Source organism: Chroicocephalus ridibundus, chromosome 6, assembly GCF_963924245.1.
Source record: "Chroicocephalus ridibundus chromosome 6, bChrRid1.1, whole genome shotgun sequence".
NCBI classification, from domain to species: Eukaryota; Metazoa; Chordata; class Aves; order Charadriiformes; family Laridae; genus Chroicocephalus; species Chroicocephalus ridibundus.
In genome coordinates this window covers 15,455,424-15,469,674 of record NC_086289.1, presented here as the reverse complement: position 1 = coordinate 15,469,674, position 14,251 = coordinate 15,455,424, and the positions used below count along the sequence as shown (strand labels likewise).

Sequence of the window (14,251 nt, the reverse complement as noted above, 5' to 3'; positions counted from 1 at the left end):
TGAAGCACACACCAACACCATTATCTGGCCTGAAGATACTGGCTTACAAAATATGGAACAAACAATAGGAACAGATGCTCATTTGGCCAGATTTCAATAAGCCTCATTAAAACCAAACACCCTGTCCTGGGAGCTCAGGTTCATGCTACATTTCTACCTTATTTAAGCACCTAGCACCAATTCCTGACAAAGCTGTCCACTTGTGGTCGCGCACCAGTAGAATCGTCAAAAGAAATCCTCTCACAGACATTTTTTGGTTTCTACAAACAAGAGGATTTTATGTGTGTGTGTTTATAAAAACATAATTAGGGATTGCATTTCCTTTTTAAAGACATCAGGTTAAATATACATCAGACCTGTTGATCACTCAAATGCAATTGGCCAAAGGATGCCAAAAGGTTAATGGAGAAACTCCTGTGGATGGAAGAGAAGCAATGTTACAGATCACACAGGTGACATCTGTGCATCACGATATATAATTTTTAATTCAAGATCCCGTCTCCCTAGTCAAAACATTAAATTATTGAAACAATTTCTACTGCTCCTTATTTGCTTCTACCCAAATATACCCAAGTCCTATCAATGGAGTTTCAGAGGGCAAATACCAGAAAAGCACTACTAAGAGCAAAATACAAAGATTCATCAGAATGTGATATTATAGTTTTGTTTTTAAATGCCTGAATAAAACTAGATAATCCGTAGGTTTGCAAAAGCCACGGAGCACCTGGCTGCACAGTGAACATAACATTGTATTCAAGACCAGGCAGACAAGGTTTCCTAACTAACACACACTTCCATGAGTGGTGAAAAAGACAGTAGCCCTATCCTACCCTCCATACTTGAAAATGCATATATGTTTATTATAAACCTCTTTTCCCTCCATTTTAGAAAGAATGCCAGTTGCTAGGTTGGTAAGTTACACCTGACTGTCCTGTATGGAAGCATTCCTTCACAAGAGAGCTTGATGGATGGACAGTGCTTCAGTCTGAAAAAAGGTATCTCAATATTGATGTGTGTGGCCTCAAGGGAAGCTGCATGTCATTCTTTGAACAAACTTTTGAAACATCAAGTACATGATCAGCAAATGGCATTAATACAGTCTTAAAAGAGCACAATTTTCTTTTTTGCAAGTAGGTGCAGAATCAGAAATTCCGGTTTTGGAAAAAACATCGCCCCTTGCTGACTGACTGACACTTCTGACAAGCTTGTGACAATGCTGACTGTGGCCCCCAGTTAGGGCTAATACCGCACTGCAGAATCAGAAAAAATAAATCATGATTTCCAAAGTAATCCTTTTTTGTCCTTCAACGCCGGTTTAAAAAAAATTGAAACCCCTTTTCCAAAAGTGCTACAGATAAAGAAACCCACAGTTATACTTTCCAGTCTTCACCCTCCTAACAAAACATTTTAAAGTCCAAGGCTGTATCCTGCATCAATCATGGAGGATAAAACTTGCCATGTGCATAAAGCTAGGTGAAGGCCTCTGAACTCCTTAAATCCCATTTAAGCCCTTCACCTAGGGAATATTTAACAGTTGTGCCATTTGCCTATGCCATCACTGAGCCATCCGAATTTAGCTAACTGGATTTATAAATGCTTCAACACTTCTGGAATTTGAAAGACAAGCTTTCTTAGAACCTATTTCATTTTGGTTTGTAGCTGGAAAGGCAAAGGAACGGAGTACAATAGCCAGGCGAGCTAGTAAAGGAGGAATTATATCCCTAGAAAAGTCCTTATGTTTTTGTATACGTATATGTGTGTGTGTATGCATGTATATACGGTTTTTTTCATATATATATGTGTGATGGCAGATTGTCTTATAGCATATATACATATATATTGTCCTATGGCATACAGAGACTCAATACTTTAAAATACGTGCTTTTTCATCTGAGGGTGATGGTTCAAATTCATCCTCAATAACATGAAACAAGTCTTGCTGTTCCTGCCTTGAGCCTTACCCACACCTCTTACCAGGATCCCACTGAAACACAGTTTTAGGAGAGTTTATTATTCGGGGCATTAGGATGTTAAAGTTATGTCATTGCAGTTAAAAGAGGCATCACATAAATTAGCTTTATGCGTTTATTAGTTCCTGCACATCCTTGCTCCTTAGTAAGATGACCAGGTCAGACAAAATGCTATAAAGCAAGATGGGGTTGAATGGCTTTACTCCAGCTAGCTTGCTGTGAGCTGCTTCATGGCATCAGAAGGATGCGGTACGCCAATATGATTCAGTAAGAGTTGTTCTGGTGCTTTTCTCAAAGGGTTTCACCTACTTTGTATCGTAAAGTGCCTTAGTGTGCGATACCAGTTGTCGTAAGCTAACAACGGAGGTGTTGGTATTAAATATTAGCACTTTGTACCAAGATCGGTAGCTTCCCTCAGAAGTGCTTCTCCACTGGAAGGTAACCTGGCATGCCGAGCAGAGTTTACGAGCGCTAAGCTACCTGCGAGCACCATGACAAACTTTTACGATGGCCAGTTCCCTGACAGGAAACAAAAGTAATGGGACATCCAAATTTCAACAGCAAAATCCTAGAAAAGATTTAGTCGGGAAATTATCTTTAAAGGTCAATACAAAAATGGGCCCCAAAGGGACAAGGCACCTTTAACAACCATTCAAAATATGGGGAAAAAAAGGACTTTGAGAAGATCAAGGAATAAATAACCGAAAGAGAAAACAGGCTTTTGAGTGGCCAGGTTTGTGGTGACAGAGGAGCAACAAAATGCCAGCTGGTTTCGGTAACAGATGGCTGCGTGCACTGATCTGTCCTGCATGCCCATTCTGAACTTCCTCTCAGTGGAAATACGAAGCTCGCACAAGGCTAAACGCATCCTTCGCGCAGCCTTTCTCTACATGCTGCATCACAGTTCAAATGTTTTCCATTCACAAGCAGCCCTACGTGTATGTCATTTTACTCTAGTTACGCTGAATTTTAAGAAAAGAGGGTGGCTAATGGCACCTCATCTTTTCCGATCGCATCTACTACAATTCTCAAGGAATTACTTTTCTCTGATGGGCTAATATATCCATTTTCTCACCATATCTCCCCTCCTCCCTTTCCCTTAAATACATCCTTCACTGTATTTTAATTGAAAGGTCCTTGTTTTTGCACCTTCCCTCTGGTAGCTAAGAAAGGGAACCATGATACAAAGAGCTCTCATGCAGTATTTTTAGCATATATCTAGACATTTATCATTTGAAGTGGCCACAGCTAATTACATGGCAGGTATAGGTCATCCCACTGGAAAAGCCTATTACTTGTATAACAGAATGAACCCTTCAATTCTAGATAGCTCAGGACTCAAGTAAATTCATTTCCAACATGGAAAAACCGCAAGTCTGAAAACTACACTGAAGGACAGAAAAACCTGCCCAAAATACTGGCTTTCTGTTTAAATATTTTTTTCTAACTGCAATTTTTAACAAGAACTTTTTTTTGATTAACAATGAACAATCTGCTAAAAAACCCTCAAAACCAAAGCCGTTCTCTTACTTACTTTGGCCACACAATTTTCAGTCTTCATAGCAGTGCTTCCTAGACATACTGTTTCCTGGTTTAAGCACAGTCTGGCACAGCTGTTGTAGGTCTGCAGAAAGATTAAAATGGTTATGAATAGAAGAACACGATTTTCTTCCAGGCACCACATTTTTGGCACAGGGACTCACAACAACTCTACTACATTTCCTTTTTCCTAAGGTGTAAACGTTTCGAACCAAAATAAACTAGTTTACAGCAAAAGCCTATGTTGAGGGCATGCATGTCCTCTGAGAAGCTACGTACAATTTTATAGTTCTGAGATACAAAGGGAAAAAAAGATTTTTCTCCTCTTTTCCTTTTCCTTTGAAAAAGGAAAAACAAAATCTCATCTCGGTTGTTTGGTCTTTCACAAAACGCTGCGTAACTGACCAACTAAAGCAAGGTGATTTCTCCATATTAGTTATCACAGTGTATGTCAAATGTTAATAAACATCCCCTCTCTTAATCAGGTAAAAATACATGGGGACAGTATGAAGGTTATAATCAAAAGGGAGCAAATGCAGACCACATCTCACTTGTTGCATTAAATCTTCATAATTTCGGAAAGCTTTTTCTTTTAAAGTAGAATGTCCTTTTTCTTTAACTCGTATGCTGTCCTGCCCGGGGACCCTCAGCGGGGGCTGCAGACTTTGGAGTCTTTGCAGAACACATTATTCACAGTCTCTCCCTTTTTTAAGGGCAGCATATGAACAGTACTTACAAAGTGTGTTTAAAACTATACTTTGGTTGATTTGGCTGTTTAAATGAAGATGCCTGAAGAACTCAGGAGTTTCTTAATGGAGGCTCCCCCCCCTACTTTCAACACCTTTTTAATTACTACTTGATTAAGCTCACATTTTCTAGTAGTAGAAAGAGTATAGTCACACCTAACAGCTCCAGTATTGGATTAAAACCCCAGTGCCTGTCGCCATTTACAGAAAACTGCTCCCAAGCAAAAGTGGCAGCCCAAAAGCAAGCACAAACTTGCTTTGTTGCAAGCGAAGTAAGTGGACCGCAGAGAAGATGTTGCTACCTCAAATAGTTGTGTGGGGAAAACCCAAGAAGCATGTTGAAAGAGAATGAAATTAAACTTGCTACTAAGACATTTCCAAGAGCACTAAGTAAAACATACTAACATTCATGATATTTTTAAGATTGCCTTAAGGGGAGGACGCACAAAGATTCGTAGTGAACTGCCTGTCAGTTCTCTCCCCGTAATATTTGCTGGCCATCTCTGAAGATCCTTCTTTCAGGGCTTGTTATAGATTTCTATTTGCTTGATTTGAAACTAATTCAACCCCAAACCTGCCAATAGGTTACAAAACCTGCGGGCACCGCTGGCAAGCTACAGGCTCCTAAACCTCTCCGCCTGTTCCAGAGTTTCATCATCACAGCCAGATGCCCTCAGCGCCAGGCACCAGCAAATCATCTCCCCTTTTTGCCCCCCTGCCACAGGCCTGACCCTGCAAAAGATGCAGCCAGTAGTAACGCACAAACCAGCAGAGGAACATACTGCAAAGGACGTCCGAGGCGAAAATGCAGAGATTAAAAAGGAGTCATGCTGAGCAATAGGAGATACACCCACAAAGCCAGTGCTCCTGACAGTCTCCAGCTCAGGAGGATAGTAAGCATCAACCGATGGAAACTGAGTGTTCACAATCAGTTTATAACATTATTCAGCTAAGCTCTTATGTTCCTTATTAAACGCTCCTTATTGCCCACCACGGGAAATCAGTATACTGGCTCAGGTGGATCTGTACTGGCTCAGCACAGTACAGACACTCTTGGAGAAATTCAGGGAATCACAGTCCTTTCCACCTTACTTCTTTACAAGACCCCCTTTAAAGTTCACCATGAAACGGAAACAAAAAGGAGCACAGAAGCCCCATCCTCTCCATTGCTTCAGCAGTTCACGTTTTCTTTCTCATTGAGCTCTCTAACCAGAAAACAATCAGTGACAGACAGGAATGCAGAATATCCTGGCTCCAGCAGATCTCCTTACAAGTCATAACATCGATATCTGCTGCGACTAGCAGCCAGCTAGCAACTTCTGACTCTGGATCCAGAAGGAGAAACTGAAAAATTCAAACACACAAATCCTTTCAAAGCGCCGTGCAATGAACAGAGTGCATCTTTCAACAGGGGAGGTTCAGATTCAAACTGGGATTAGGCCACGAGCAAACAGAAGTCTGATGGACTCAACTTAGCCTCTTGCAAATATTTGCCAACATCATAAACCCATCACTCTGGTATGCACAGAACTTTCCCCTCAGAAGAAAGATCAGAATGGCATAAACTATTATAAATTGTGGCTTAGATGTAAGCGGCCCAACTGGTGGACAGAAAGTTGACACCATCTGCTTTGCACTGATGTTCAGACAATACCACGCAAACTTAATTTCATAAGCATCATGTTAGTTAAATTCAACCAGATTCTCAAGGTGAAAAAGCATGAAGAGTTGATAAGATTCTTTGTTCAGTATGTACATTTGTGTAATTTAACCCATTTATCATAAATCTGTGATTTCTTTCATTTGCAATTTAATTCCTAGAATTGCAGTAGCAGTATTTCTGCACAACTTATCTGCTACATACTGTAAATTTTATGAGGAGCCCTGACTCACGGAAAGCTACTACTAACTTGACTTTGAAGATGAAAAGCTCAGCCACAAAAACATTTACTAAAAGCAACTAAGGAAGCCTGCGGCTCCATGAACTGAACCATGAACTGAACTCGGATCTTGTCAGGCTTTTTTCTCCCAAGACAGGTATGCGCAAACCTTGGTAGCAAGCCAGCTTTTTAAAAGCCGTGCTTACAACAGGCTTCCTCTCACATTTACAAGTGGGAAAGAGCAGACAATCCAAATACACAATATGAAAGACTAAATGCTAAATCTCAAAATCCTAGAACTTTCTGAGAAGGAAGCATGCTCACTATGTCACTGTTCAAAAGTTGTGTGCATGTCAATTATTCGAATCTACTGCTTAATTTTTATTATTTTCATACACACATTACATCTCAGTGTGAATAGCATCAATAACTTGTTCATCAAATCCCACAATACCAGGACTAGTGACACTTGATGGAACTGCTATAGTATAAATTTAAAGCAGATAAAATGAAACACTTCTTCACTGAGCAGGCAGTGAACTTCTGGAGCTTGCTGCCCCAGGACACTGAGGAGAAAAACATCAGCAAGAGGAAAAAGGGGTTAAACAAACTCATGGAGAGCAGGTCCACAGAGAACTCGGCTGAGATATCCCCTGGACATCCCTAGCGCAACAGCAGGAGATGCTGCAGGAGCAGGAGGGGAACGGAGCACAGAGAGCGTGGCCAGACCCATTTGCTCTCATTCAACAGCATCTTCCACTGACAGTGCTGGAGTCGGCACTGGATGAGCAGACTCTGGGTCTGACCGACCTGGACATTCCCGTGCTATTAATACCTCTCTGTCCTTTGACAACTTGCCAACCATACTTAAATTCCTCCTTCTCAAGCTTTTCAGCCACAGAAAGGAGACAAGAACATACTTTTACTGTGAGAATCAACTTTTACACATTAATTCTATTATGTTAAGATCTATGTAAGTGCCAAATTACCAGACGACCATGTAGTCCTTCAGCAGCTCTTTGTTTCTCAATAGAAGTAGTGGGGATTAAAGAAAACTGAAAGGAGTGTGTATAATAGGTTCAACCCATCAGGATGTAGATTTAAGATTAAAACATAGTCATCTTTAGTTCAACATCCATTACTATGTTTGCAAAGTGACAAAGTTCTTCTGTTCTTATTTTCACATTCTCACAGAAGAATGCATTATTAGCCTTGTGGGATGAATAAAAAGGGTAAAGAAGATCCATGTGCATGTTCTACAATATGTTTTAAAAGGTTTCAAGCAAAAAGGCAGATGTAAGCCTAGTTCTCCCTTAAAGTCCAGGGGAAAAAAAAGAGGTAATGTCACTATACTTAATAGGTCTCAATGGAAACGTATTGATGATGTTGCAAAGAAGCTGCACCTGGCTTGCGAAGTCAAGTCACGAGAAGCTGGGAGAACGTATTGTGAAGGTAGCACTATACAGCTGCCCTCTTCTAATGTTCCTCTGTAGGCAGCAGTTACTGGCTATTGTGAGACATATGGTTACTGCTGGACATGGATTTTATCTGATATTGTTATATTTGTGTTCGTACGCTAAGAGTTACTAGTGAAAAGACCTAACTGAAAGCAGACTGACTGTCATATCATCAAGTAATAACGCAGAGTCCTACACTTTAGGTGAAACATTTGATGGTGTCTCTCTCATGCTACACTGCAACATCAGAGAACCTCCTTTCATTCATTCCAATGCCTGTGGGAACACTGATTAACCTAGAAGAGAACCAAGAAAATCAAAACCAGAACCAAGCCTCAGAAAAGCAAACTTCTCACGCTCACCTTTAAAGCTCGATCCTTTTACAAATTTCATCTAATTTGCACCAAAACTGTTCAAGTTCCTCCTCACCTTTCATCAAGGTAAGAGGTTTCTTCGCCAAGGAAAAGCAGACTGAAATGGTAGCCTGGTTCAACGCCACAGGCAGATAGCTTTGCGTTGGAGTGCTTTAATATGTTTTTATATTGCATATAAAGCATGCAAACATAAACCAGTTTGTTGAAAACTACCTTCTTTGTGGAAGCTGGCTGTAATTCTGAACAAGTTTTCAATTTTCGCACTGCTGCTAGGGTAAAACATTTTAAAGAGTTTAATTTTTACAGTGGCTTCAATGACACGAGATTATCTAACAAAGTAATGGTTAATCAATAGAGGGTTTAGTTGTCAGGTGAAACATATAACACAGTAAAAGGGATTGATTGCAAGGCTCCTCCTTATTTACTGGGAGGTATATATTTAAAATGACACAAACTTGTTACCAAGCTGCATTCCTGTAACCTTGCAAAAGCTGTTTGAGAACAGTGTTAAGCAGCCCTATAGCAAAACAAGCTCTAATGAAAAAAAAAAAAAAAAAAAAGAAAACCCAAACAAAAAAAACCACTACAAATATATGGCAGCACCAAATCATGTCAGAAGCAGGGGAACCACAAAGCTGTATTCACTCTCAGCCAAAGGCTTAAAATGCCACAGAGACGCTAGACTATGGTTCACTAAAGATAGAGCTGTATCTGATCTCATTCCGTAAGTATCTTTGGTTACATTTTTCTTTTTAAAGAAAGTGCGATGCTGCTCTTTGACATAAACACATAAACATTTCCACTCTTGCCGGTGCAGCTCCGGACAAACACTGAATGCCAACCTGAAGCCTCGAACCCCAGGCAGAACTAACTCCGAGTGTGTGTGTTTGTGTGTGTGCGCAGCCTTTCCGCCAACTGAAATCCATTTCTTTGGCCATTTATTCCGAGAATCCCCAGTCCCTGAACAAAACTCCACTTTTTAATAGAAGCTGCAACCCAGGAGTTCAATAAGATTTCCCCCCCCAATAGTTAATAATTACATGATTTATCAGAGAAAGATAACACTAATAAAAACACAGCAAAAAGACAAAACCCATACCCTCCCTTCAAGTCATTTTCAAGGATAAGGTTATTAAACTGTTCTTTTTGAACAAGGGCTTTTGTAGCTAAGCACAAATTGCCAAACGGTTAGAAAAAAGTTATTAGGCTCAGAAGAATTCAGCAGAAGTGGGAAGTTATATAAACAAATCACTCCAGCAGATTTGGAAAGATCGCTTTCATCTTACTTAGAGTCTTAGGAGACTTGCATTAATTACCCTTTAAAGGTCTTTCACATGGACTATTTAAAATAAATGCAATTTATTTATTTATTTCAAATGAGGTGCTTCTTCTGAAAGAATTAAGTAATCTCAACAAATTTAAAAACGTTTTTATAAACAGGTAATTAAAAAGAAGACTAGAATTAAGTCAAGCTGTAAAACATTACCCAGGATTCGCCGCGATTATATCCTTAAGATGAAATTTTTGTTATCCCCAGCCCAGCCTTGGGAAGGCTAGTCTCCACGGAAAGTCGTAAGACAAAATAAAGACTAGCCAAACAAAAAACTAGATCATTTACAGGATTTTCCCTAAAGCACAGTTTGTCATATTGCAATTACACCTTGCCGACTGCAAAAGCCAGAGTCCTTAATATTGCCACTAGAGGGAAGACGTGTCTCAACACATGGCAATGGTAGTTGGGGAGTGGGTTTTCTTGAGCAATTACCATAACAAAGCTCCCTTGGCTGTGTGTACCTTCTAATTACTCAGTACAATTAAAATGACTTACCTAAAACAAACAGCAAAAAAAAGAGGCCCCTAAAACAAAAAACCCCAAGACAATACAAACAAAAAGCCTTACTCCAATCTGCCTATTATCTGAAATTACATTAAAGCTGAAGATCTTTTTTCCTCATCCATCAAATGCACAGGGGAGGAAACAAAAAAAGGAGTATGCCACAATGCCCAAACACCACGGGGTTGTTCAGCGACGTAAAAGCATTAAAACAAACAAAAACAAAGAGCAAGGAGAACTAGATCTCTTGTTAAAGAAAAGGCGGGGGGGGTGGGGGGAGAGAGAGAAAAAGGAAATGTCGTGGTATTTAGCCATCTGGTAGCTGCTTGAAAACAAATTGTCCTCAAAAGAGCAGAAATACAGTATGTCTTCTCTCAGTTCACTGGCTTATGAATCAAGACTTCCCCCCCCCCCCTTTTTTTTTAAATACAGGCATTGTAACGTTATACTTCTGTACTGCTGCTTTCACTTCCCTCTTGTCCCACTGTGCAAAGATAACCATGGTCATCCCAATCAGATCTGGTTATTCCAACTTGGATGCATTATTCGCAGTCTTTCGGGATACATCTTGTTGGGCCCATTGTTCAAAATCCCTCAGGATATTTTTTTTTTTTTTCCCTGACAGCTACTTGCTGATTTTTACACCCTTAAATCTTTCATTTTATAAGGCACGTCATTAAGGGAAGATGGCAGCCAAGTGATTTTTCTTTCCATTGACAATTCGTGACATTTTTCCAGCAGCGTGCAAGGTGTTGAAAACCTGGCAGCTGTTACCTCCCGGGATGAAGATCCTTTTTTATCCTCCCTTGACAGTTTAACTCAATGGGTCAGCACCTTTAAAGACTGCAAAGTACCACTGAAGTGGATGGAGGCTTGAATTACTGCTCCCTCCCTAATCAATGTAAACCCTCACTGCAGGTGAAACTCTTCATCTATAGAGGTGCATGGGGGAGGAAAATGTAATGCCCTGAGCCAGATGGTTTTCATCTTGTTTTTTAAAGAAGAAAGGAACAAGCTAACAAGGGGACAGCTACTTTGTTAGCTTCTTGGCCTCTCTCATGGCTTTGGATCCCCAGGGTTCCAGCCACACAAGAGAAAGAATACAGAAAAACATAAACACTTAAAGAAATATAACTAGGGGGCTGGCAACACGCTGCTTTCAAAGAGTTGAGAGCCCTGTTCAGCGCTTTATTTATCACTGCCCACGTTCTTCGGATGGTAAGTGGACATGGACACAAAGGGCAGGGGGGAGCAGACAACACTTGCAATTTACTCAATTACAGAGGAATGCAGAAATGTGGCCGGGTGACAGATTCCTATTAGCACTAATGCTGAAAGAGCCCAGTGGCCTTTCCGCCACAAGGCAGCGTTCCCATTGTAACTTAGACTCCGGCACAACCCGCCTCGGCTAGTTTTTTTAACACGCACTAAGTGTCACAGAGGAATGGAAATGACTTTTTTGTTGTTGTGGTTTGAGAATAAAGAAAAAAAAAATTAAACGGGAAGAATAATCTTAAAAGTAAGACTAAGGATGTACTTCTGGCAATTTCAGGAGGCTTTTCAGCCAGCAACTCCTTTACTAGCAAGCGTTAATAGCGTAAAAGAAGAGCTAACCAGGACAACTTTATAGACCAGGTATGTCCTGCCTTGACCAGCTCTCCAACAGAAGCCAAATTTGAACTGCAGCATCTTCCCTGGAGGGAGGAAGGAAAAGAGGGAGGGAGCTGAAGGACCCTCACCCCTCCTCACCATGTAACCTTCCCCACCAGGCGAAAAGAGGGCTTCAACTTTGCATGGCAGAAATACTTTTGAGGAGGAGAAATACGCCTGGAGAGGAGCCCTAAGCAGCGGGACGAGGCTACCACCTGCAAGTAAACAGTTGACGGTTGCTACTTTTTGTCTTTCCTTTCCTCCACCTTCTTTAACCACTTTCTGCTTCTTATGGTTTGCTTGTGTATTGGCTTTAAACTCTTAAGATCAGACTGTGCCTATTTTAACCTTGCAATAGCACCAACATCATGTTTTAGGTGCTACATGCAATTTAACAAAATGATCTCAAATCCGTAAGAATGAACTGAGGTAATATTCTGTGCCAAAATGTTGAGAGGGAATATTCTTGAAAATGCTAAAGGGCCTGTTTGAATGGGGTAACAGAAAGGGATTTTTTTCCCCCGGACTTCCATCTGGAAGCTTACAGAAAGACAGCAGAGTCCGACGTGAGGTTTGCAGGAGGCACAGCGCGGCAGCCTCGCTGCTGCCAGCATTTCCCCACAAGGCACCTTCACCCACAGCCAAACCACAGCAGCAAAAGGCACTTCATTATCGCTGCACCGAAGAGAAGGGAGGGAAGGGTTTTAAACAACCTGCATTGTGCCTGTCTTCTTTAAAAACCAGCGGGGTAATCAAGTTCAGGGCAGCCCCGGACAGCTGCCCTGTGACCTATTCATGTTGACCCCCACTATTCATCACTTTCCTTCGGACTATAAGGGCAAGCTCCCGGGGAGTGACCACCACAATAGACAGATACGAGCCAACAATAATACGGTTCCTGCAAAAAAACCAGATGGCACTGCAATAAATTTACAAATCTGCATTCATGGCTCTGTTAAAAACACCCAGAAGCTAAAAGGCTGGAGGGGCCCCCAGAGAGCTTCCCCTTCCCCGTTTCTAAAGGCCGACTCTCCCCAAGTCTATTGAGCTCATGTTCTTCATAAATGAAGAATGGAGACATAGCCCTTAAAATAACAAATGCCTGACCTAATCAATCTAGTGTTTGGGTCTAACGCTAAATGATAGGCACTGAAAACTAATTATGTTTTTTGGCAAGGAAGTTGAATTAAAATGGAAACACACAGGTTAAAAAGGCACTGAAGCATTTGCGAGTCCCTTTGAAAGGGCAGCGCACACACACACACACACACACACACACGCTCACACGCAGGGCTTGAAACAGGAACCTGATTCAATAACTCATGCATTTATTTTTAAAATGAATCAGATTAGTCCCATGTGTGACCTGCCGGTCCATCTGTATGAGCTGGACTTAATGGGCACTCTTCTCACGCTTACTTCAGTTTGAAGTATGAGAGAGATAAATTTAGTTTAATTTTCAACAGATCAAGCTATCCATTTTCCAAATGGACCATCTGGATCAGCCTATTAAAATTAATTTATAACTTTGCAGTGTGAAAATTCGTTTGTTAGCTTAAATAAAGTTGCCAAAAACTTTTGCCACTTGTCATTGTTTTTTCTGGTCTGTTTTCATACTCCGATTTTCAGTTTACCCCTTCAAAATTTAATTTTGTCAGATCAAGCACTCAACAAGAACTGAACGTTTGCATCCTTCAAAATCTGTCACAGCTTAGATCCTTTCACTGCTCCAGCTAACAGCGTCAAGTTCATTGCCTTTTTGTTTCCTTTCCCAGTGCTAATCTCCACATCTCTTCTGCATTGCTGCCCCTTGTGCACCTAAGAGTGGCCGTGCCTCCCACCTCCAGCACACCAAGGACACAGCTCCACTTGTTGAGACATCTGAGGCAACCTTTTCCAGGCACCATTTTAATCAACAGAAGAATTTATTTCTTCTTGTAAGAAGTCCATAGCACTAAGCAATGGGGGTCTTCAGCCCTGCTTACAACTTCAGATGCTTAAGCACCCATTACACTGTCTTATTACCTCCACCTTCTAGCATGCCTATTCCACAAACCCACCTGAGAAAACGTACACGGCTACAGCTTCATACCAACACCACAAACAAGGCACGAAAAGGTAATGCATCTTTACTTAAACTTGTCAGCAGCTGAACAAGTCAAGACATCATACTGCACTTGAAGTGGTCTGATGCATCTCATTAATTTTCTAAAACTAAGCAAAAAGTACTAAATATGTGGACACCGTCACTGGAAAGACCATTTAAGTAAACAGGCTTCTCTTCTATCCACATACATACATCCAATTCCTCTGTGCATGTAGGTCCATGTTCTCCAATAATGAAATTTTAACAACGGTGTCTTAAGGGAGGGACAGAAAATATGAAACTCTACACCCAATATTTACGAAGTTAGCATCTTTCCACTATGATGGAAAGCACTTTTTGTGAATTACTGCTTTCACAGCATTTGCAGCTCAGATCTTTGGTTTTACAAAATATGGATAGATGTAAGACAGGGTAGCCACTCTGCCTACCTTCCGGTAAGAGATGCAGATCTTTCCGATAAGTATTGCTTTACTCATTGATTATCAGTACACAGGCACATGGTTGCATATGTGTCTGATTTCTGCGCCTGGAGTTGGAAGACTCCTCTGCTTCTTGTCCATCACTAATAGAGAAGAGGAGCAATCTGAGCTTCCAAAATGCTCAGAGGGCTTTATTTATGCCTACATAAAGAAGGAAAATTCCTTCTACAGCAGGCGCAAAATCACGGTCAACCACCTCCTATGATCTAGACAAG

General features: G+C 41.0%; 1 protein-coding gene across 11 annotated transcripts in view; it reads right to left on the bottom strand.

The window, feature by feature from the left end:
• The window catches only part of BTRC (beta-transducin repeat containing E3 ubiquitin protein ligase), a 124,247-nt gene that overhangs the window by 58,804 nt on the left and 51,192 nt on the right, over positions 1 to 14,251 (bottom strand). For 9 of the 11 annotated variants that reach the window (XM_063337586.1, XM_063337588.1, XM_063337591.1 and 6 more), the window contains one exon: positions 3,505 to 3,594. The exons of the other annotated variants lie outside the window; for them this stretch is intronic. In XM_063337586.1, the coding sequence (XP_063193656.1) occupies positions 3,505 to 3,594 (90 nt within the window). The remainder of the gene's footprint in view (positions 1 to 3,504; positions 3,595 to 14,251) is intronic. 11 annotated transcript variants of the gene reach the window in all.